Below are 24,340 nucleotides of genomic sequence, written 5' to 3' on the forward strand. Positions count from 1 at the left end.
GGCGGGACCGGCCCCGTTAAAGGCGGCGGGCCCGGGGAGGCGCCGCGTCCGCCCGCGCCATGGCCGAGGCGGCAGCGCAGGTAGCGCCGAGCCTCCAGGCACTCTCCCTCCTTTCTCTCTCTTCTCCTTCCCCTCAATAACCCCGCGGAGTTCCCCGCAGCTCCTCACTCGCTGTCCTGTGTTTCCTCAGGATCTGCTGCTGGCAGCGGCGTTCGTGTCCGACGCGCAGTACAACAGGAATATTCCTTTCAAGACCTCTCCGGAGGCTGTCAGGTAAGCAGGGATGCGCCCCTGCCCCGCCCGCACCTGCGGAGAGCCAGCGGCATCCGTGGGCAAACAGCAACAGCCGGGAAAAGTCAGGGGGGCTGAGAGGGGTGGATGGGTGGGGTGCTAAAAACTGTAGTTAAGCTGAAATGCTTAAAACGGAGCTCAGCACATCTGTATGTTGTGGATGGGGAATTGACATTAAAAAGTTGTGGTTTGCTGGAGGGGAGAAAATAAAACTAACGTAAAGTCTTCCAAGCCTCTGGGGCAATGAAGGGTGTGGGAGGCTTGGTCAGCTCTCAGCTGTGTGGAAGGTGCTGGAGTGGCAGAATCAAGTTAAATGTTTTTTGTTCGCTATAATAAATATTCTGTTATTTAACCCTGCTCTGAAAGGCAGTACCATATCCATCAGCTCTAAGATTTGGAAGCAAATTGCCAAATTCCTTGCTGGCAAAAATGTTTGTTTGGGACAGCAAGTGCTGTTCTTCCAGGACACATTTGGTGATGCCCTGGGGATGTGTCCTGTAGCCTTTATTTATGGTGCCTGTGCCTCTTCCTCCAGGCTCTATCACCTCTACAACCACTGGATGATGCGAACAGCCACCTACTTCTTCATCTTCCTCAACCTGTCCCTTGCCCTGTTTGAGGAACCTGCTGTGTATCCTCTCCCCTTCCTGGTGAGTTTGTGGTGTAGGAGCAGCAGATGCAGCTGCTGGAGCCAGCAAGGGCCTCTTGGTTCAAAGTGGTTGTCAGAGGTGCCAAGAGGCAGTGGATGGTGATGTTTTTGTAGTATCTTTGATCCTCTGCTCTGGTGAGACCCCACCTGGAGTCCTGCATCCAGCTCTAGGTCCCCAGCACAGGAAGGACATGGAAAGTTGGAGTACAGAGGTGGCCACTAGGTTGGTCAGAGGGGTGGAACAGCTCTGCTGTGAGGAAAAGCTGAGAGAATTGGGGTTGTTCAGCTTGGAGAAACTTCAGAGTGACCTAATTGGCTCTTCCAGTACTTGAAATGGCCAACAAGAAAGATGGAGAAAGACTCCAAGGGTCTGGAGTGCCAGGACAAGCGGGAATGGCTTCCCACTGCAAGAGGGCAAGATTAGATGGGAGGCTGGAAAGAAATTGCCCTCTGTGAGGGTGGTGAAGCCCTGGCAGAGGTTTGCCAGAGAAGGTGTAGCTGCCCCATCCCTGGAAGTGTTCCAGGCCAGGTTGAACAGGGCTTGGAGCAACCTGGGATAATGGAAGGTGTCCCTGCCCATGGCAGGGGGTGGAATGGGATCATCTTTATGGTCCCCTCCAACCCAAGTGATTCTGTGACTTTATAATTCTGTGATCTGTCTGAAATGGGGACAAAAAAGGCACAGGAACTGGCCAGGGACTGTAGGAGCCATTGTGGCCACCAGCAATGGCCCATGTGACTGTGGTCAAAGTCATGTTGCTGTTCTCCATCCCAGAGACCAATTCCAGCCTTCTTTGGGATTCAAGTCCAGTCCTCATGCATGAAAATAGAAGCCAAGTTTTACTCTAGGCCAGACTTTTCTGCAGCCTTTTAATTTGTCCTGCAGCAGTGTGATTGTGAAAGATGCACTCCTTGAATCCTAAGCAAACACAGACTTGCTGGCTTTAACCTGTCTGTGGCAGGGAATTCTGCAAAAGAAAGGCTGAAAATACTGCTCTGCCTGTTTTTTATTGTGCAAAAAGGAATATTGCAGCTCCTGGTTGTGCTGGCTGAGCCCTGCTCTCTCTGCAGGCCACGTCAGTGCTGGAGGTGTTGTGCCTGCTGGTGTTCCTCGGCCGCCTGACACACTTTGCCAAAGTCACCCTGCACAGCGTGTTCTGGAAGGACACCAAGAACATCTGCATCATGGTGGCAATCCTGGTGAGTTGGGCCCAGGGGAGGTGGGTTTTTTCCCCCCTCACGTTGCTTTCCTGGGATCCCAGACCTGGCATACACGAGCCATGGCCAAGCCAACCAGATCTCACAAACCTGTCGTGTGTCACCTCTCCTCTATCAATGAACACTTCACTGTCTAGCCACATTCCAGCATTAATTCTGGGAGTTTTCCTTCTTTCTCCCACAGCTATCCCTGACAGACCTGGGCATATATGGGGTCCTCAGGCTGTATGGTGTGAGGAGCATCCGGTGGTCAAGGATTGTGAGGCCCATCTTCCTCATCAACTTCGCAGAGAGCCGCCAGGTAAAGAAAAGGTCTGGTGGCATGTCCAGGGTCCTGGTTTTTTCAGACAGCCTGCTGCTTTCCACAATCCAGGGGATTTAGCAGAAAGGTTTTATGAGCCCTGATACAAGTGAGCTCTGCCAGGGCCCAGGGCTCTCTGCTGGGGAGGAGAAACCCTTAGGCCGAATTTAGGATCCTGTGAGAGAAGGTTTGTTTCAGAAGTGGCCTGAAGCAATAATTTGAGGTGGGCAAAAGGGTGGATTCACACAGTATCACAGGAAAAACCCCTGTGTTTCTCCCTGAGCCAGGGAGCAGGTTACTGATTGCTGGAAGTCTCCTGGGTAAACAAGTGCTGTAGTCTGGGTTTGGACTCTGATTCCCCTCAGCACGGAGAGATCTTTGTCCTGCTGCCCAAGACTGGTCTGGTCCTGACTTACAAATGAATACACTGCGATGTGGAGGCCTGGGGGAGGGAGCAGCTCAACATTTGGGCTCAGAGCCTGTGTTTTGTGGCCTGGAGTGATGGATTTCTGTCCCTGAGTGGTTCCTTGCAGCAAGAGCATCTCGGCAGTGCCTCTGTCCCTTGGCTCCTGAGCTCACTGTGATTTGTAGCTGAGGCCTTTCCTTCCAGGATCCCCCTGAGGAACAAGGAGGAAAGGCCTGGGTCTCTTGCACCCCATTTCAGGGGTTGAATCCAGGTGGGATGGGGGAAAAGGGGTGCCACATTGCCTCTGAGCATTCCCTTGTCCCGGCAGATCCGGAGGGCGTTCCGCAGCATCCGCAACACGCTGCCCGAGATCACCTACGTCTTCCTGCTCTTCATGTTCAGCCTCCTCATGTTCTCCCTCATGGCCCTGAAGCTGTTTGGAGAGAGGTGTGGGTAATTCCTTTGCTCCTGGGGTACTCTGGGCACGCTCCAGGCAATTCCTAGGGAATGCAAGGGACATGTGGTCCCAGTGCTTGACTCTAGGCTCTCCTCTTCCTCCCAGGAATCTCCAGACAGCAGAAGGCCTCCCCTACTTCAGAAACTACCTGGAGATTGTGTTTGACCTCTACGTGCTGGTGACCACAGCTAACAGCCCGGATGTCATGTATGGATGTCACGTGTGGATGATCAGATGTCTTTCTCTCACAGTGCTCTCAGGGCTCTCTGTGCAGCCTCTAATTTGCACAGCAGGGTTAAAATTCCGTGGGTGTTGGGATTTTCATCCCTTGCTCTTCTGGGTTCCCATTGTAGTTTGTGCTGGGAAGTGCTGTCAGGAGTAGGGTAGGGAGGAAGGGCTCAGTCATCCATGTGCTGGAAATATCTTCAGCACAACTGCAATGGTACAGTGACTCTGGGAATTTAAACTGAGAAATAAAATGCTGCTCATCCTAGAGCAAGTGGAAAAGCAGATGTGAGTGCAGCAAGGATCTGAGGCCAAAAAATAGCATCTGGCTGAGGCATTGCCTCATGTCTGCTCTTAAATTTGGCTACACTGGCAGAGATTTCATCTCTGTGCTGTCTTCTGCACCCCTTCAGTCAGGGCCTGACAAGCCAGGATGAAAACCCAGCAGAAGAAAAGTGTTCTCTAACTGAACTAATGCAATTTTTAGCTTTTAATCTGACAAGTTTGATCTGGCAGTCCAAAACAGCACTTGGAAATCCACGTGGTAGTCTGTTTTCTCACGGGCTCACTTTTGTCAGTCTGGCAAGCAGCAACCCCTCTCCCCTTCTCTAGGATGCCAGCGTTTGACTTCAGCTCCTGGTACGCCCTGTTCTTCATCGCCTTCGTCATCGTCAACACTTACATCTTCATGTCTCTCTTCCTGGCTGTGGTCTACAACAACTACAAAAAGCACCTGAAGGTAATGCCTGGAGGGTCTTGTGGCCTTGCTGCTGTTCTCTGTCAGGAACCTCTGTCTTTCCCTTGGAAAGCTTTGAGAAGGGGAAAGAGCTTCTTGCAAACAACAAGCACAGTTCCACTTCTCCTATCATGGGATTATTGGGAGTTCTGCTGTTGGCATTGATTGAAACATTCTATGGTGTTTCCCGCTGATAAGAAGCACGTTCTGCATTATCTTGGAGGCTTAGTCCTAGCTCAGGAATGCTGTCTCCATGCAGGGAACTGTTTTTGCACAGCATCTTTGCATGTGCTCTGAGAGCAAGTGAATTAGAAATGGGAGGTCTGAGTAAATCAGAATTTTTGTAGGGGCAGTTTGGGACTTGTGATCAAAGGAGGAGAGCTGGGAATTCCTGGGTGCTCCCATGAGGGAATTGGATCTCTCTCAGGAAGCGGAGTGCTGGATGTCCCTCTGCTCACAGTCATGTGCAGAAGGGGATCCCCAGCCCTGCTCTCGGCAGGATTCACTTGTGGATGGGAAGCATGTGTGGACACATCCTCTTTGCTTCTGTGGCCATGCAGATCCCGTGATTTTTGTCACCTCCTTCCTGTTTCACACTACCCTTTGTCTTTCCTTCCGGTTTTTCAGTGCTGTCCCAGCATCCAGCAATCTGCTGATGCTTCCAGAGCTCGGTGTGGAGAACCCACAACTGCCTGTTAAACACCATTTCTCACCCCCCACACACTAACTGTGCTGTGCTTTGTGTCCAGTGCCATTCTCCTGGGTCTCTTCTTGCATTTCTGTGCTGTGAAAATGAGTTTATTTGTTAAAGAAGGGGGAAAGGCACCTGGGGCTGACTCCCAGCGCTCTCTCCAGAACGAGATCCGCAAACTCGCCTACATGAAGCGCCGCAAGATGATCGAGGCCTTCAACCTGCTGAAGGAAGAGGAGGGAGAGCAGTTCGTGGTCCGGGAGGGTCGCTGGAAGCAGCTGGTCAAGCTGGTGGCTCCTGACACCAGCAATTCCCACCGGGAGCTGCTGCTCCGCATCTCGGATGATGAGCAGAAAGGGTTTGTAGGTCAGCAGTGGGGACTGGGGAGGAGCCAGGAGCCTGATCCTTCCAGGGGTTTGGCATTGGGAGTTTTGATCTGGAACAGCCCCAGAGGGACTCAGAATCACAGTCATTGAGGTTGGGAAAGACCTCCAAGGTAGAGTCCAACCTGTGCCTATTCCCCAGCCCAGAGCACTGAGTGCCATTTCCAGTCATTCCTTGAGCCCCTCCAGGAATGAGGTCTCTGGGTCCCTCTTCCTGTTTCCCTCCAGATTCCTGGAGTCCCTAAAGGTTGTTCTTGCTGCCTGTGCTATAGCCCATGTCCCACCCACTGTGACTGGCCCTTCATGGCCATTTGACATCAGGCCAGGCTTTCCATGGGATGTGGGCCCTCCTGCTCTCAGCAGAGGATGCGGAAAGCCTCCCTTGTTATCAGATGCAATGTGGCTCCTCACACAGTCCTCTGGAGCGGGAATATCCAGAGAGATGGGTCACTCTCCTTGTTCTGAACCTTTCTGTGGCAGTTGTTGGCCCATGGCTCGAGCCAATTCCCCGGGAATGGGGCCGAGAAGCCGCTTGAATTCCAAGTCCAGCCCATTGTGGTGGACACCGCTCTGGGATTGGCTTTGCTGGGAGCGGAGACCCAGGAGCCTGGACGGCTGCCACTTCTGTGGGCTCAGATGTGCCTTTAGCAGGCACTGTTTGCTTGCCACGAGCTCAGGCTGACACTGGCCCTCTGACTGCTGCAGACAAGAAGTCCTTCGTGCAGCTGGCAGACCTGCTCAACATCCAGGTGGTGACGCTGAAGATCCGCAGGCACCCCCTGGCGCGCTGGGCGCCGGCGCTGTACGGATCCGCGCCCAGCCGGCTCCTGCGCGGCCTCGTCAGGCACAGGTGAGCTCTGATGTGGCACAGGTGAGCTCTGACACGGCCCAGGCCTCCCCTGGATGTGCTGACAGACCCTCAGGGCTCTGCTGCTGCTCCTGCTCAGTGTGGAGGAGCCAGCTGTGGCTGTGGGTGAGGCCCTGCTGCCCGAGCTGGGTTTTGCTGACATCAGGCTCTGCTTTGTGCCCTGCCATGCACTCAGAGCTGCTCCTAGCTCAGCAGTCTCTGCTGCAGAGCTCTGTCCTGCTGCCTCATCAGCTCTGGGCGTTCTCTAGAGCTCTCTTTCCCCTCTGAGCGTTCCCAGGATCCCAAAGTAGCTGAGGTTGCAAAGAACATCTCGTGGAACCCCCCTGCTCCAAGCAAGGTCAGCCACAGGAGGGTACTCAGGGCTGTCCTAGCTGGGTCTAGGGTATCCCCAAAGCATGGAGGCTCCATAACCTCTCTGCAACCCCTTCCAGTGCTTGATCACCCCTGGTTAAAAAAAAAAAGCCCAAGCAACTTCTTTGTTTAAATGGAAGTTCCTGAATTTCAACTTGTGCCCCTTTCCTCTTGTGCTTCCACTGGATATCACTGAGAAGAGTCTGGCTCCATCTTCCCTGCACCTTCCCATCAGGTATTTATGCACAGGAGCTGTTCCTGACCCTTCTCCCTGTCAGGCTGGACTAGCCCAGCTCTCCCAACACATCCCATTGCACTGTGCCGTCATTCTGTCAGCTCTGTGACCTTTGCTGCACCAGCTCTGTGTGCTCAGGCCTCTGCAGTGCTGGGGAGCCCAGCTCACCCTGGTTCCTCCCCCAGCACCTCCAGGTGTGGCCTCATCAGTACTGAGTAGGTGGGGAAAAATCACTTCCCCTGTTAACCAAATTCTGTGTTGGACTTCAAGGGCAAAACTAAACTCTTCAGTGACTCTCCCAAACTCTGAGGTTTGAGGAGAACTGATGGGTAAAGGATTTTTGAGAGAGGAGGCAAAGAGCTTCTGAAATAACTGTGTGGCTTTGGCCTTCCTGGGAGCTGCAGACTGATGTCTCTTGGTTCTTGCAGGGCTTTTGTTTGGACTTTTGATGCCATCATCCTGATAAACGCTGTCTTCATTGCTCTGGATGAGGAGAGCCCCTACATTTCCTATGCAGAGTGGGTGTTCCTTGCTCTGTACGTCATCGAGATCCTCCTGAAGGTCTACACCTATGAACCCAGGGAGTTCTTTGGCAAAACCCAGTTCTGGAACTGGTGAGTGGGCTGGAGGTTTGTGTGGAGTGTGATGAGTGCTGTGCTCAGCTCCTCAAGGACTGAAAGGCTCTGAATTCCTGTGCCAGGGTGTGTTTATGGTGAATCAGAGGATGTTGTGACAAAGCTCTCCTGTGTGCCCATAGCCTGAGCTGGCCCTGATGTGAGGAGGGGTCACTCCTTGATTAAACCCCACTCCTGTCCCCCCCCAAAATCTAACAGCAGTGCCTTCCCTCGTGCCAGGTTTGATACTCTCATCATCTTTGCTGCCCTGACTGCAACGATTCTCAATGCCACCCTCCAGTCCAGTAAGTGCAGCTTGAGCAGCCTGCATGCCTTGGGAACCCTGGTGTCCTCCCCAGCCTTCTGCCTTGAGAGGCTTTGTGACCAGACAAGCAATTTCTGGAGGGTTTCTAAGAACTAACCCAGTCTTCCTCTTTTTTTCTCTTTTCTGTTTTTTTTTTAGCTCCCTGTCATAGTGTTTAACAAGGACACATTCGTAACAAATGAAAGAATTTTATCTAAACACCTCCCTGCTTTATTTTCATAACAAAAACGTCTTTGTTCTTTTTTTCAGCCATGAAGTACAACAGCCAGCAGATCCTGGACATTGTGTTCATCCTGAGAGTGCTCAGGCTGATCCGGATTGTTGACAGCATCCAGAGGTGAGGAGGGAAGTGGGAGCTGGATTTTGGGGAGGGGTTGGTGCTCTGTGTGCCCACACTGACCATGGCCACCCCACAGAGCTTCCCAAGGCCTTGGGAGGATCCCAGGGCTGCAGGAGCCTCTCTGGGCACATGGGGAGCGTGGGTGGCCGGGGTGTGACAGTAACCAGTGTGGGCTCTCTGCAGGTTCCAGGTGATCATGAACACCCTGATAAACATCGTCCCGACCATGCTGACCTTTGGTGGGCTCACTCTGGTAAGAAATCCCGGTGTCTTGGCTCGAAGCACTCCAGTTTCACAGAAGTGTGTCATAAATCTCACGCTCATGCTGTTTCCAAGGGGATAAATGCAATTCCCTGGATGGCAGGCCCTTGGAACTGTAAGTACCTGTTTGAGTCGTGGCCATTGTGCAAGCAAAGCGCTGCATTCCTGCTTTTTCCCGGATCAGGACATCCTTCTTGGATCCATGGGGTGTTCTGGCAGCCTGGGCTTTGCATCATAAGGAATCAAATCATGGTTTGGGCAAGAGGCTGAATGAGAAATGTGGATTTCAAATGATTTCCTAAAATGAGCTTCTGTTGTGATTTGGGAATATTTCCTATCTGTGTATTTGTAGTTCTTGGCTGATTATTCCTGCTTGGTGATTGCTGTTGGGTGGCTTGGGGCTCCTGGAGTCTGTGCTGCCCTCCAGCTCCTTGCTGTGCCGGTGGAAACGGGGAAACCTGCTGGGGTGCTGAGCTTGCCCTGGGGCTTGCAGCTTGCTGGAGAAGCAGGTGATGGGGTTTCTCTCCCCAGGTTGTGTATTGTGTGTTTGCTATCATTGGCATGGAACTATTCCACGGGAAAATCCAGTACTTCCCGGCCAGCTCCAACGCTCCTCACGCCCTGGAGTGTGGGAATCCAGCCCTCAAGGATTCCCTGTTTGCCCGTGGCAAGTACTGCAAGAACAACTTCAACAACTTCGCCTCGTCCTTCATCGTGCTCATGGAGCTCACTGTGGTCAACCAGTGGCACGATATCCTTTGTGGGACATTCCCAGCTGGAAATTCCCTTGGGACATTTCCTGGGCTTCTGGTTCCCCCCTCAGCTCCTCCTTTCCTCTTTTCCCTTGACTCCCACTCCACTCTTTGCCAATGGATTTGCCAACGTGACAGCTCAGCCTGCCAAGCTCTACTTCATCGCCTTCCACATTGTGATGGTGATAATCATTGTCAAGTACGTTTTTTTGGGGTGATTTCCTCTGCTTTAGGGGAAAAGGGGATCTGCCCCTGTCAGGGCAGTGCTGGTGGGTGCTGGGGTCACCCCCTGGAGACAGGTGGGATGGGTTTAGAGGGATCTGCTGCACTCTTGTCCACACTGGGTGGTGGTGTTCACAGGGGTGCCAGGACGAGGGAAGAGATGAGAATCTTGACTCCATGTTTCAGAAGGCTGATTAATTATTTTATTACATATAATATATTATATTAAAAGAGAATGATATATTAAAACTATGCTAAAAGAATAAAATAAAGGATTTCATCAGAAGGCTAGCAAGGAATAGAATGGAATTATAACAAAAGCTGGTGACTCTCAGGGAGTCCGAGCCAGCTGACTGTGATTGGCCATTAATGAGAAACAACCACATGGTCCATTCAAAGATGCACCTGTTGCATTCCACAGCAGCAGATAATTATTAGTTTTCTTTTCCTCTAAGGCTTCTCAGAAAAATCCTGGCAAACAGATTTTTCAGAAAATATCATGGTGACACCACTGGGTGCTGCTCTGACCTGGAGGGGATGGAGCACTGGGCAATGAGCCTGGGCATGCTGGGACAGCCACGGAGGAAATGCTGTCTCAGTTCTGCTCGTTGTTTCTTGCAGCATCTTCGTGTCATTCATCCTGGAAGCTTTCTTTGTGGAGTACTCCCTGGAGAAGAGTGAAGTGGAAACTGCCATCGAGCAGAAAATCCAGGAGCTGGGAATGGGAGTTCAAGAGTAAGGCCCCAGATGTACCCAAGCTGGATGTGGCCAGTTTGGCACCACTGATGGGGGAAAACCACCCTCTGTGTCGAGGAGTGAGCTCACATTCCCCTTCCTTGTCACAAAGTCTGGCTCATCTTCCTGAAAAATGGAGATTCCTCTCCCCTGTCTCGAAGTTCTGGCTCCTCTGCTGGCTTAGGTGCCAGTAGAAGGCCACTGGTGTTGGCTTTGCTGGAATTCCAGCCCAGAGGACAGGAGAGATGCTGGAAAATAACCCCATGGGTGGTGCTTGTCCTGCCCCGCTGAGAGCCCGTCACTGCCGGGCTCCCAGGGTGGGATGTGGCCCCTTCCCAGGGTAATTCCTGGCCTTTGCTGTGCAGGGATGAGCTCCAGCAGGAGCAGCTCCTCGACAACATGGAGAGTGCCGAGCACGAGCTCGAGGGGGAAGGTGGAGCCAAGGCACAGAGCAAAGGGCTGGTGTTCAAAATTGCCTCCAAACGTAAGTGTGACCCTCCAGGGTGTCCAGGCCCAAATCTCCCGGCTGTTCCTGGGGAAGCTCCCAATCCCTGCTGCCCCTTGGGGCTACAAAAGCTGCTAAACCCCATCTGGAAACTTTGGGACAGCTGTGGATGTGTGATGTTTGTTGTTTGTTTTTATTTCTGTATTTCTCCTGTCCCACCTCAGCCCTTCTGTGTTCCTTGTCCTCAGTAGCCTCCCTCTGGAGACACTGCCCTGCTGGATGAGATCCTGCTGTGCCAAGACACCTGTTTTCCTTTCTCCTTCCTCTGTGGGCTTTGCATTCCTGCTGCCCTGGATCCTTTCTTCTGGCTCGGTGACTATTCCCTCCTTCTCCTGGCTTTCCTGCTGTACCTCAGCTTTCCACTGTGTGGGAATAGAGGGGCTTAAAATCCCAAATAATGGCCTTACCTTCAAGAAGGGCTCGGAGTACTTAGAGTAGCTGGGATGGAAGAGCAGGGAGTGTGATTTGGGGGATTTTCTTGCCTGTTTTAAGGCATCCAGAGGGGCACATCTGGTGCTCACAGGGCATTCTTTTGTCCCCCTAGGATACAGGACAGTGGATGCTCTGCTCCAGCGCATGTTCGAGGCAGAGATACCCCTGGAGGACGAAGGCCCTTCCTTTGAGGAGATCCTGAACTTGTCCCCCAGCTCGGCCGTTCCCAGGAGCCCGAGTTCCGAGAGCGCGGCCTGAGGGGGGATCAGGGAATGGAGCTCATTCCCGGCTGTCCAGGCGCTCCCTGGCCGCTCCCACGCGTGGGGCCCGGGTCACACGGTGGGAACAAACAGCTCTGTCCTGTACAGGAGCTTTATCTCATGTAAAGTCTCATATAAACCTCTGGAATGAATGCGGGCAGGAGTCGGAGTCCCCGGCCGTGCCCGGGCTGGGACGGTGCCGCGGGCAGCATGTTATGGAATAACTACTTTTGTAACTGGAATTGTATCGCAGCACTTTTATATGCAGCTCTGGAGCGGTGTACGCTGAATGAAGCAGCACAATAAATTCAGCAGTTTGGAAAAACGATGGAATATCTCCGAGTTAATGATGGGAGAGGGTTGCGGCTGCTCCAAGATAACCTGCGGGGCTTGGAGGTGGGAAATGAGGAGGGGGGAGAGGAGTGGGGGCTGCTCCTTGCTCCCAGGGCTGGCCCAGCCCTTTCCCTTTTCCCAATTCCTCATTTTTCCCTTTTTATTTTTTTTTTCCCTTTTTCTTTTTTTTCCCCCCTCCCATTTCCCTTGGGCCTGGCCCCAGGGCGCCGTCCAGCGGCCGCGGCGGGAACTGCACCCGCGGGGGCCGGTGTTTCCTGCGTGATTGATGGGATCAGCGGCCAATGGGGATGCAGTGCGGGCCGAGGGCTGGCCAATGGAGGGGCGGTGCGGGGCCGCGCGCGGCCAGTTTGAATCGGCGGGAGCGGTTGGGCATGGACGAGCCCGGGCGGTGAGCGGGGAAAGGGATAACGGGGTAACGGGATGGGGAATGGGATAACGGGATGGAGAGCGGGATAACGGGATGGAGAACTGGACCGGGGGCTGCGGGTGCCGTGGCCAAGCGGCGCCGTGGGGGCGGCAGAGCCTCTGCCCGCCCCGGGCCCTTCCCAGCCTCCCTGATGCCGGCCTGACCCGGGATTTCCCTGCAGGAATTACGAGGCTCAGATCCGGAACTACCGAGGGCCCGACCCTCTGGAGCCGTGGGACAGGTGAGCGCTGGGCCTGGCTCGGGGGATGCTCCATCCCCGGTTCGGGTGTTTCCCCTTCCCTGCCCGGGATCTGCCCCTTCCGGGCCCGGAGCTGATCCTGGGATCGTTCCAGGTACCTGCAGTGGGCGGAGGGATGCCTCCCGCTCCCAGAGAGGCAGAGCCGCTGGCCGGGGCTCCTGGAGCGGATGGTGGAGCTGTTCGTGAGCGACCGGCGGTACCAGCAGGACCCGCGGTTCGTCAGATACTGCCTCAAGCTGGTGGGTGCGGCTGCGCTTCTCCGGGATTTACATTAAATTAAATTATCCCGGTTCACCCACCCCGCGGTTCTGGCACTGCGGAGGGCTTTGGGAGGAGGCAGGGGCAGGGGGATCAGAAAGAACTAACAGTGTGTTTTTTAAGCTGTGTAATTTTTGAGAGGTTTGCCTTCACTTCTCTGACGCTTTCCCGTTATGGTGACTCAGAAATTGTTGCTGTGCAGGCAGAGTTCATCTCCTCCCCGGGCCAGTACTTTGAGTACCTGCACGGGCAGGGCATCGGGGCCAGGAGCTCGGATTTCTACCTGGCCTGGGCTCGGCTGCTGCTCAAGGAGGGAAACGTGCAGGGAGCAGCAGCCGTGCTCCAAAAAGGGCTCCTGAACCAGGCACAGCCCCGCGAGAACCTGCAGCAGCTCCACTGGTAACTCTTCTGCTCATTTACTCAGTGCTCATAATTAACCATCATTAACCATATTTTTATTTTTTTAAGTTTTTTTTTCAGTGTTCCTATTTTTGGTAAAGGGAGGTTTAAACTTAATAACGTTTCTTTGCTGCTGAATATTTATTGGATGTTCTGGGATGTGTATTACAAAAAAATATCCCAGAGTGAAGCAGATCCTCGGAGTTAAGCGTTTAATTCTGGGAAGCTAAATGCAAAAAGCCAAAAGTAAAATGTAATATAAACCATAAAACAAATTCCCAAGTCTGTTCTCCTGCTGTCTCTTGAAGGCTTTTTTAGTTTTGCAGCTGTGGAGATGTCCATATGCAGTAAAAATCTCACTTTTCCATGTTGCATTTCATGGCGTGATTGTACAAGGGAATCCAAGCTTCTGGGAGGTGAGGAAGGGTGGGGGACAGGTGGTTTCATGGTAATAACTGAGGTTTTTTTGCACTTTAGCTCCCTGCAGAGTTATGATCCTCGGAATCCTCCTTTGCAAGGTGAGGATGAAGAGTCCTGTTTGATCTGTAGCTCCTCTAAATGAATTTTTTACCTCAGTGAGTGAAAAAAACCAAATTCCCCATAGAAATCACTTTATTTTCCCTCTTTATGTGAAAAATTCTTAAGGGCAATGTATTCAAAACAAGTTATTAATTTTCCAGTGCTTCAAGTTAATCTAAATTCACAAAGGACCAAACAATTTTTACTTATTAATGAGTAGAAAATACTTACATTTTATTTCCTGTCCCAGATGCTGCTGTTCTAAAACCACTTCAGCCTTTCCATGCTGCAAATCAAATGGCTCCTCCAAAAGGTGTCTCAAGTCCTAATCCCTGCAAAACTCAGGTAAATCATTATGAATTATTTGGGGGAGATGTTTCATGTAGAGTTTGGGTTGGTGAGCTTGGCTGAACGGGGCAGACTGGCTGTGTCTGGTTTATCTCAAAAGTGATATGGAGAGGATACTGCTGCTGTGATGCTTGCAGCAGGAAAACATCTCCATAGGAATGTCTCATCTGGGAAGCACTGGGACACACCCAGTGGCCTGACACATTCCCAGAATCACAGGAATAACATTAACAGTGGATTCTGTGCCAGTTGTGCTGCTTGAACTTAGTTTTATTTTATTTTTTTGTGTTTTATTTCCCTGCTTTAGGGTCTGGACGCTGCTGGTTCTCAACCCTGTGCTGCTGGGAAAGAAGTGTAAGTGGCTGGGTGTCCCTTTCAAAGTCCCCACAGTGAGAAAACAAGCTCTCAGCTGGGATAAACCCCCCAATCCTGGCCCTTTTCTCCTCTCCCTGCCAGGAACTACATCACCTACATCTCCAAGTCTGAGGTTGCTCCGAAGCCGCCGTCGGGCGCCGCCGGGTGGGAGCAGGTGCCCATGTACGACAAGAAGCTGCTCCTGTGCCCGGGCTCCGAGCTCTCCTTCGAGGAGCTCAGGGCCAAGAGATACTTCACGAAATATGAGCTCCTCAGGAGGCAGCAGGCACTGGGTATCCTCCTTTTCCCAGCCATCCAAATGGCTCTTTCCTGGTCAGGCTCATGGCTTGGGCTTCTCCTGTCAGTGCCACGTTTGTGCCTCTCTCCTGAGGAGGCACAGTGAGCCATCAGCACCTCGTATTTTCATATAATCTCATTGTTTGGGGTCATACAGACCACACATATTAATTTAGTGTCACTGTTTAATCCCTAGAGGAGGAGCAGAAGGACTCCATGAGGAAGAAGGAGTCGGCAGTCCTGGAGCTCCAGGTGCTGCAGCAGAAGCTGGACCAGCTCACCCAGCTCTCCAGGAGCCTGGAGGAAACGAGGCTGGAGCCGGCAGCTGAGCCAGGCCAGAGCGTGGTGAGTGGCTCTGGGATGGACAGGAATGCCCTGCTCACAAAACCCAGCCATGCTGCAGGAGCCAAGGTTGGTTTTTCCCTGGTGGGAAGCCCCACCAGAGCCCCAGCAGCTGGGATCTGCTGCTCCACGCAGAGCAAGGTGTCACCTTGAGCTGCCCAATCCTCCTGCATGGGATAAACCCCCCTCAGGGTGTTACAAAGCTGAGCCACAGCTTCCACCAGATCCAGGAGGTGCCTGCAGGCTTCTTCCAGAGCCCAGAAATCAGCTGAATTCTTCCTGGGAATGCATCCTTCAAACTGGGACGGGCTCAGCTCATCCAGTGTGTGTCACTGATCCAGGCAGGCACCAGGCTCTGGCTCTGGGCTTTATTCAGAGCTTATTGCTAAAAGGAAAGAGGAGAGGGGGGAAAAAAAAAGGAGTAAAAATATGTTTGATATGTTTTCCTAAGAGAACACTGTGGGATAGGATCTTTCTCCAGCCTGGAGGCTGCAATACCAGCATGGAAATCTGGCACAGCTTGCAGCACCCAGGTTTTAAAGGTTTCACCCTGAACTGTGGCTTTGCTTCTCCACAGTTTAGTTTGAGATGCAGCCAGAAGTTCTCTCAGGTTCTGGGCATGTGGAACTAACAGGAAAAATGGGAATGGCTGTATTTGGGGGGGAACCTAAAGGTTCTGTTACATTCTGGTCACGTGGAGCTGGTACAGAAAATGGGAATGGCTGCCTGTGGGGGGAATCTGGGTGTCACAGAACACTTCTCGTCCCTGAAGGTGCCCCCACCTGCGAGGCCCAGCACATCTCACATCCCAGGGAGCTGGATGGCCCCTGCTGTAGGGCTGGACGTGCCAAAGGGCCCAGCTCTGGTGCCTGAGCAGCCCCAATTCCAGGCACCGCCAGCCACCGCTCCCGCCCTGCGCCCGGCGAAGCCCCTCGGAAACCACATCCCAAAAACCTCCCCATGGGAAACACCACAGGACAAGGACCCAGCTGGAGCTCGGGCAGGGCTTGGGGAGCTCCAGAAGAGTTTGCTGCACCCTGCCTTCAGTGCTGCTCCAGCCCAAGAACAGAATGGTCCTGACCCTCGGAGCACGGGAGAACCGTGAGTGTGAACAGGCTCCCCCTCTGAGTTGTGAGAATTAGCTAAAAATGAGCCTTTCTTCCCCTTCTGGAAAAAATACCAGACCTGAAGACACTGTTTACTAAACCTAATCAAACTTAGTCCTCATGGCCAAGTTCCTTTAATTAATTCCTTTTACCCTCTGGTTTAATTGCAGTAAGAGGGAATTTGGTGTGTAGTGCCTGGAATAAACCCCAGGATGTGCTTTGCTCCTGTAGATCCCACTCCAAGGGCTCCAGAGAAAGATGAAAAGTGCTGGTATTTCTCTCCTGCACTTTTGCTGTGGGACTTGGCCACAAAATGGGGGGCAGAGGGAGAAACCCAGGCTGGCAAAGCAAGGGTGGCTCAGTGGACTTGGCCAAGGTGGGAACAGATTGTTCCCTCATGTTCTGGAATTCCTTGGAGGCAAACTGTGTCCAACGAGAGCTTTTAATGCATTTAAACATTTTTAAAGGGCTCTGCTGCCTCCCAGGTTATTGGCAGCTGTAGGAGAAACTTTCCAGGGTGATCTTTATTAAAGGACCTCTCACTTCATTGAAACAGAGATTAAAAGGAGATTTAAATAGCTTTTATTCCAAGGTAATGTTGTGACTTTCTTCTGAAGGTCTCCTAACAAAGGATGCACTGGATTAACTCCTGCTGAGGATGTGAAGGAAGGTGAGGAGCCTTTGGATGGAGATTGGTGCCATTGGTGTGGCTGTTCCCAGCTGGGAATCATCAACTGTGTGTGGACACCAATTCCAACCCTGGCAAAGCTTCTTGACTTCCCAGCCTCCATCCCTGCATGTCTGTGCAGGGTCTCTCTATCCTATCCCTTCTATGAACATGGATCCAGCCCCTGTTCCCATGTTCTGAGCAGCTCCTTTTGGAGCATAGCTGGGAATCGCTGTTTCTCCTGCTTCGCTTTCTGTGTCAGGATGGAGCATTCCTGGGAATGGCAGATGGATTCCTTGGAAGCCACCCAGCTGTCCCAGGTCCCTCTTGCCCCCCAGGGCAGCCTCCCTTGGGACTCTGCCACGCAAATCTCTGAACAAGCCAAAATCTCTCCCCAAATCCTGCGTCGCTGCCGCTCCTTTTGTTTACTTCCCTCACCAATGTTTTGCTGGAATGCTCATAAACAATCCCAGGCTCCTTCAGGAATGATCTTGCCCTTGTGTTTTCCAGCCTGCAGAGCTGGGAATTCCTCCTTTGCCTATGGGAATGTTTCCCAGGCCACCCCCAACACCTCGCTGGGAGGAGCAATGGGGATGATGACGCCCTTCAAGGTGCAGCCCTCACCCACAGTGCACACGAAGGAAGCCTTGGGTAAGGGCTAGAATGAAGTTTTCCCTCCCCTGGACTCCCTGGGATCTTCCCTGGAAATGTTAGTGGAGCCTTTTCCAGCCAAGGGAGCTGCTCAGGGATGGGCATGTGCACCAAACAAAGAGGAAAATAACATTGCATCATTAATTGTCTGTTGGGATTATCTGGGTGACCCAAAACCTCTGACCAGAAATTGATGTTTTAACAACATCCCACAATTCCCATCAATTCCTGGATAAATCACTGCCAGGCTTCTTTGGGAGTGTGCTGTCTGAGCTGCCTTTTCAGGGAATCCTGTTTGGATGTGAAGACCTAAACCACACTAATTTGGAAGTTCGCAGTCAGCTCTGCTTGGTGCTGAGCTGAATAAAAATGAAAAAAAAATAAACCCCAAAAGCCTGTGGCATCCATTAGTCCTACAAACATCTACGTTTTCCAAAAGTCTGAGAAATTAAAGGAGAATTTGCTCTCTTAGGAAACTTGGAGTCTCCCCTTGGACAGGGAATAAAAAGGGCCATGACCAAGTGTGTTTTGGCCAAATTGGCCCTTCCTGTGTCAGATTGGTTGTCTGAGGTGTTTAAATGCAAGAAGGAGGAGTAACTGGTTATTTACTGCTGATAAATTATAATAATATTATTAATTGGCATTTAAGGCTGTTAGAGTTAAGTGGCATTTGATTTGGCTGCTACACAATGGAAGAACCTCTGAAAGTTTCTTTTTCTGCCAGTGTTATTCCTTTATTATTTATTCCTTTATTATTTATTCCTTTCTTAGGTGTTCTCATGGATATGTTCCAAACACCCTTCCTGCCTGAGCCATCTCCCCTGGAAGACAGTGAGGAACAATTTGAAGCCTTTTGCAGAAAAAGTGGTGTGTGCTCTATTTTCCATGGAATTCCATCCTTTATTTCCCATTGACACCTCCCACCAGCCCTTGCTGTAAGAGTTGAGCCAGTCTGAAACCCAGGGGCTTTACAAGAGTGAGCGGAGAGAGATTTCACACCTGGGGCTGGGCTGGAAAAATCTTCTTTCCAAGAGTTTGTAGGAAAGGTGATTGGGGTGGGAATTCCGCAGGTGCAGCTGGATGGAGCCCTGAGCACCACGTGCCTGGAGAGGAGGAGAAGGTGGCTGTGTAAATAATCTTTATTGGGTGAAGATATAACAGGGGTTTATCTTTTAATTTCAGAGCCTGGTGGAGGTTTGAAAATGAGCATTGGTATCCCTGCCACTCCTGCCTTCGCCATCTTTGAGGATGAGGAGGAGAAGGAGAATGGAGGGTAAGGAGGGGAAAAAGGAGCAGCTGAGCTCAGCTCCTTAGAAATCTGGGAAAAAATGGATCCCATTCCATGGGACTTTGCTGTGGCTGTGCCAGGATACAACTGGTGGAGTGGCAGGAGAAAAGCTGCTCTGGGATTGCACAACTTCCCTGTTTGGACAGTGCTTCCATTCCCTGCAGAATCTGGGTACAATTCTGAGCTGCTGCAGCTTCTCCAAGTTGCTACAAATGAGGCTCTTAAAATTAAAAATTGAAGTGAAAACAAACCAACCTTTGTTGTGAGCACTGTGCCTGGGAAAGCTCCTGGGGAAAAGCTGTTCTGAACTCTTTGGGTCACTTTTCAGGATCCTACAGCACAAGAACAAACCAGAAGAGCCCAGAACTTTTGGAGAGCATCCCATGACTGACTGTGCAGCAGAAGTGAGTGGGGATCCTGCAGGGATCAGCCTTGGAAGTGGGTTATGAACTTGGGAGGGTTACCAGAGTGGGTGGATTCACCTCTGCTCTGTCCCAATCCCATAATATTCCTAGGAATGATGCCTGCTGGAGGCTGGATACTTCTTCCCATTTCTTGAGTGTTTTTAATAGTTGATTGACATAAAATTGTTTGAGAACTCCAGCTCTCAAATATGTGGACTTGGGGGGAAAAAAGAGACATTTCATCTTCCTGCAGCCACCTTGCAGCTTCCACAGCCAAGGAATTGGATAAAACTCGGATAGAAGAGATCCCTTCCCATGGGATTGACTTTTCCAGGCTCTCCCAGCAATTTCTGGTGGTCTGGCATTTTGCTGTGGCTTTGACTATTACCAACATTCAGACCTAGTGTAAAACTATGGAAACATGGGATTTTGTTTATATTTCATGATAATTTTGATGGTTTCATTTTAAATCTTTGATTTTTGGTTTTTTTCCTGCCTAGGAAGAAACAGGGACCGCGGAATTCCTGCGGAATGATTACACGGTGTGGAATGGCCCCTGCAGCAACAAAGCCCTGGCTCCCAGTCCAGACAACACCAGGGATTTTGCCCGAGCTGCCCAGCTCATGTCCACACCCTTCAATTACCTGGCAGCTCCCTCCCAGCCCCCTTTGCAGGACAGAGGTAAAATAAGGAATGTTTTGTGGGGAAAACATTGAATTTGGTGCCTCGTGACTCCATTTCTGCCCAAATCCAAATCCCACCCAGGTGTGGCTCCCACTCCTGAGTCCACATTCCCCGTGGAACAGCAGCCCATAAGCTCTCCAAGGATTTTTAATTGGGATAAGAGGAGATGGTGAGGGACAAGAGAGGCTCTGTGTGTCCAGCTGCTGCTGCTGTGAACAATTCCAAGGGGTTGGGAATATCCAAACATTGGCTGAATCCCACCTGGGAGCACCTTTATGCTGCTCTGCCCCTTTTTAAGTATTGGGATCTGCTCCCTGGAGAAATCCAGGTGTTATTTTAACTTGGATATTTGAAATGAGGCTTTGTTGAGTTCTGGCTTTTGTGGCAGCAGCTTTCAGAGCTGCTGGGTGAGAATACTCCAAATATTCCTGGTTTTGGGGAAATAAACATTGATTTGCTCTTGTTCTTACTCCCTTTGCTCAGCCTGTAAGGAAAATTTGCCCCAGATGAATTTGGAATTCTCTGGAGAACTGCACAGGCAGCCAAGGCCCAAGAAGTTAAGGTATGCTGCTGCAATGTAAGTGTCCCAAGGTTTTCCACTGTACCAGCCTGCCTCTGCCCAGCACTCTGGGGATAAATGGACCTGGGATTGGTGACCATGCCCCAAAAATCCTTACAAGATTTAAGTTCTGCCCCATGGAAACTAAAAATTAACTGGCCAAAAATCCGCTGTTTTCTTCTCTTGGTGAACCTGAGAATTATTAGGGGATGGGTAAAGTGGCAAATCTAATTTTCCTTTAAAAATTCCGTTTTATTCACCTCCACGTTGGCCACGGTGGCATTTGACACATTTTGGCTCCCTAAAGGTGCCAAACCCCCAAGGCAGAAGGAATACCAATATAATACCAATATAACACCAATATAATACAAATATATCAATATAATATTTAATATAAATTATTTATAATTTATAGCATATACATTTTAATATATTGTATAAATTATATATATTATATATATATAGTATAGTTATTATAACATTATTAATAATTACTGATATTTTATTTAAATCCACAGCCCCATTCTCAAACACGTCCCAGAACAGAGAGGGCTTCGTGGGAATGTCCTGAAACAAGGGACTGGAATCCAGGGAATTGTTGCAGCTGCTCAGAGCAGAACTGGACATTCCTCCTGCCCTGGGGTGGACAGACCTTCCCAGGAGATGCTCTGTGGAGCTGGGCAGGACAGGACAGGGTGGAACAGGAGGCCTGCAGGTACACAGCATTCCCTGGTTCTCCTCCCTGCATTCCAAGGGCTGTGCTCTGTGCACTGGAGGGAGCAATTCCATCATTCCTGGGAGGGATGTGAGCAGGGATGAGTGTGGGCTGGACCTGGATTGCACATTGCCATGGATACTCCAGAGTGCATTTTGGGGAACTCTGGATTTCTGGGCAAGTGCAAAACCTGGAGCATCAAAATCAAGGAATACTTCACATATCAAGGAATACTTCACGTATCCTTATCCCTCCTGGGGGTTTTGGTTTATTATTATTTTCTTTGAATTAGTGATGCTCTCTCAAGCCCAAGCTTGTGTTACCTCCTTGGAATGACAGCCAGATCTTAAACACTTTCCCTTTTTCCATGAAGTCCTTGTTGAGAACCCCTGGGACAAGGAATTGATTGGCAAATTCTTGTCGGAGCTCCCGGAGCCGCTCCACACCCGCGCCAACTACTTTGAGTGGAAATCTCCCCTTCCCTTCATCCAAGTGAAGGCTGGACTCTCACTGGGTAAGAGCTCCTTCCAACTCATCACTGCCAAGCATTTCTTGAAGCTTTTTCCAGGAGAACCTCCTGGAAGTGTGTGGGAATTCAGCTTCCTTGTGTGTGTATATCTGCAGCTTATCTCAGCCTCAGGTTGGGAATTCGGCCTGGGGTTGCTTTGTTTGCCTTTTGTAGCACGAGCCTTTTGGATGAGGCATTTTTCCCCAGTTCTCCCTGCAAACTGGGCCACAGCTCTCCAGCTTTGTGTGGAGCAGCAGCGGGCCCATGTCAACAAAAGCTGTAGGACAGAGATTGCAACATCCCTGTGGGCCTTAAATATTGGTGTTTACTTTTCAGGGCATGCCCTTTGGAATTTGACTGCTTCCAGGGGGTCAGGCAAAAATAGAAACACTGGGGTCGTGTGTGTGGCACGTCCAGCACTCCTGCTCTCTCCTGTTCCTAGCAGGAAGAGATTTGTAGGGAAAGACTTGATCTAGGATTAAACCATTCATATGGGCTGGTGCTTTTCTCTTTTTTTTCCTCTGTGGAGTTGGCAAGCAGGATTTAATGTTAATCTTTTGAAGGTCCCAGCTCATTCCATGTGGACTGCTTGGCTGGAGAAGGAGCTTTTGCCCAAGTGTATCAAGCTTCCATCCTGGATGCCAGGAACCCTCAGAAAAACCAGAAAGTGATATTCAAGGTCAGTGGTGTTGGGCCACAGCAGCTCTCCTGGGATAATCCTGGAATCTGACCCTCCCCCTGGGTGGATTCACACACATCCTTGGCCTTTCCATGTCAGACCTGCCTCGGGACCTTTTTGTGGATCTCCTCTCCAACATTTAGCCCTTCAGGAAAAGCTAAACCCCTCTTTAACCCCTGAAGTGAAACTTTTTCAGGAGAGAAAGGTGATTTATGCTTTCTTTGGACCATCAGTGATTCACAAGGAGTGTGTGGAATTGTGGCATGGGATTGAAGTCCAGATTTGAGAGGATTAATCATGAGGAGTTTATCAGCTGAGGTTAATTATTGTGAGGGTAGGGATGCCCTGGCACAGGCTGCCCAGAGAAGCTGTGGCTGCTCCTGGATCCCTGGAAATGTCCAAGGTCAGGATGGACAGGGCCTGGAGCAACCTGGGATAGTGGAAGGTGTCCTGTGGCAGGGGACGGAAGATGGCACTGGACGATCTTTCCGCTCCCTCCCAAACCAAACCATTCTGGGACAAGTCCAAGAGGGAAGATGCCTGATCTGCCATTAAAACCCCAACCTGAGAGGAACCCCAGCTTTTACCGCTCCCAGGTTTTCCCAGGAAAATCCCCTCCTTTCTTCCAGGTCCAGAAACCTGCCAACCCCTGGGAGTTCTACATTGCGACCCAGCTGGAGCAGAGGCTGAGCCCCAGCCTGCACCACCTCTACATCCGCTTCTACTCCGCCCATTTCTTCCCCAACGGCAGCATCTTGGTGGGAGAGCTCCACAACTACGGAACGCTGCTCGTGAGTGCCACCAGCTTCTGCTCTGCCCTCACAGAACCTTTCCTCCTCCTGATTTCCACCTCCTTTGGGGATGTGTGTTGTGCCTTAACCCACGCTGCGTGTCCCTGGCTTCCAGAACGCCGTCAACCTTTACAAGAAGCTCCCGGAGAAGGTGATGCCCCAAGCCCTCGTCATCTACTTCGCTGTCAAAATCCTTCACATGGTGGAGGAGTTGCACAGCTGCCAGATCATCCACGGGGACATCAAGCCTGACAATTTCATCCTGGGAGAAAGGCAAGTGTGTCCTGTTGTCACCAGGTGTCACCACATGGGAGGAGCATGGAGACACTCAGAGGTTGTTTCTTGTCCTGGTTGAAGGTTCCTGGACAACGTCACGTGTGACATCGACGGGCTCTGCCACGGCCTGACACTCATTGACCTGGGACAGAGCATCGACATGAAGCTCTTCCCTGAGGGAACAGCCTTCACTGCCAGGTGTGAAACATCTGGGTTCCAGTGCGTGGAAATGCTGACAAACAAGCCATGGAACTACCAGGTAAGGGAGGGCCTGGAATCTCAGCAATTACTGCACACCCAACAACTGGACCCTGGTACCAGAGCTGGAGCCTCTTGCAGAGCCTCTCCTCCTCCTTGGGGTGTTTTCAGCTCATTTTTAGTGCTCTGGGCATGTTTGTGACCTGAAACTGGTGTGGTTTTGGTTTAGACAGACTACTTTGGGATCGCAGCCACCGTGTACTGCCTGCTCTTCGGGTCCTACATGCGCCTCAAGGAAGACAACGGGGTCTGGAAGCCTGATGGAACCTTCAGGAGGTGGGTGTCCAAAATATCCCCCAAATCTTTGCCTAGATTCCCTAGAAACCCACGTTGGTACCACATTGCTGAGGTCAGGTTCTGTCACAGTTTTCCTAACTGGGAGCAGACTAAAAACGAGTACTTTAACAGCTGAATTTAGTGCTTTTTTTTGATGCTTTTTTGTCCCTTTCTGCAGGCTTGCCAACGCTGAGCTGTGGAAGGAGTTCTTTGAGAGCCTGCTGAACATTCCCAGCTGCCACAACCTGCCTTCCCTCCGAGCCCTGCGCCAGAAGCTCAAGGATTTATTCTGCAGGTCCTACGCTAAGGAAATCAAGTTCCTTCGGAACAGACTTGTTGTGTTGCTCCTTGAGCACAAACGCTCACGGAAATAAGGGTTGACTTTGCCCAGTTTCCAAGGACTTGGGGTTTTATGGATGTGGAATATTTTTGTAATTACTTGGTTTCAAATAATAAACGGGTTTGGGGTTGACTTCAGCAATGATGGCTTGCATCTTTCTGTGCTTTTTTTGGGGGCAAAAAAAAAGCTAAATTGAGTTGTTGGTTGGTTTGGGAGGCAATGGGTGTACTTGGATTGGGCTCTTTCGGCTCTGCCTGTCCTTAGGAATTTCTAAGATGGAGGAAATGGAGGTTTGCAGGTCAGATGTAATTCGGACAGGACTGAACCCACCCTTGGCACCTCCAG

At 51.1% G+C, this 24,340-nt stretch overlaps 2 protein-coding genes across 3 annotated transcripts; both read left to right on the plus strand.

Annotated features, from left to right (window-relative positions):
* Window positions 1-37: 37 nt before the first annotated feature.
* LOC128946489 (two pore calcium channel protein 1-like) lies at window positions 38-11,546 on the plus strand. Of its 2 annotated transcripts, XR_008483966.1 has the most exons (20): window positions 38-80; window positions 191-273; window positions 827-941; window positions 2,012-2,140; window positions 2,343-2,459; window positions 3,194-3,312; window positions 3,428-3,529; window positions 4,160-4,286; window positions 5,139-5,340; window positions 6,063-6,207; window positions 7,240-7,425; window positions 7,666-7,730; window positions 8,000-8,087; window positions 8,274-8,343; window positions 8,883-9,102; window positions 9,212-9,302; window positions 9,947-10,060; window positions 10,426-10,544; window positions 10,754-10,877; window positions 11,110-11,195. XR_008483966.1 is itself a non-coding variant. In XM_054290324.1 (19 exons), the coding sequence occupies exons 1-19, from the start codon at window positions 60-62 to the stop codon at window positions 11,253-11,255; spliced, it is 2,259 nt and encodes a 752-aa protein (XP_054146299.1). In that variant the 5' UTR covers window positions 38-59; the 3' UTR covers window positions 11,256-11,546. The 2 variants fall into 2 exon arrangements, 1 of the variants encoding a protein (XP_054146299.1); XM_054290324.1 differs by lacking the exon at window positions 10,754-10,877 and having other exon boundaries at window positions 11,110-11,546.
* Window positions 11,547-11,982: 436 nt separating this feature from the next.
* Window positions 11,983-24,029, plus strand: BUB1 (BUB1 mitotic checkpoint serine/threonine kinase). The gene is given in 25 exon segments (XM_054290485.1): window positions 11,983-11,999; window positions 12,199-12,258; window positions 12,260-12,515; window positions 12,737-12,933; window positions 13,411-13,451; window positions 13,703-13,797; window positions 14,108-14,154; window positions 14,257-14,447; window positions 14,648-14,796; window positions 15,566-15,894; window positions 16,517-16,569; window positions 17,077-17,217; window positions 17,989-18,084; window positions 18,400-18,490; window positions 18,834-18,909; window positions 19,410-19,590; window positions 20,077-20,155; window positions 20,671-20,867; window positions 21,241-21,381; window positions 21,939-22,054; window positions 22,684-22,845; window positions 22,961-23,118; window positions 23,203-23,380; window positions 23,549-23,655; window positions 23,834-24,029. Coding segments are annotated over 25 exon segments (3,354 nt in total).
* Window positions 24,030-24,340: the final 311 nt, after the last annotated feature.

The sequence above is a fragment of the Melozone crissalis genome, unplaced genomic scaffold, assembly GCF_028551555.1.
Source record: "Melozone crissalis strain CALT ecotype California unplaced genomic scaffold, PUWL_Pcris_2 ptg000081l_1, whole genome shotgun sequence".
In the NCBI taxonomy this organism is placed as follows: Eukaryota; Metazoa; Chordata; class Aves; order Passeriformes; family Passerellidae; genus Melozone; species Melozone crissalis.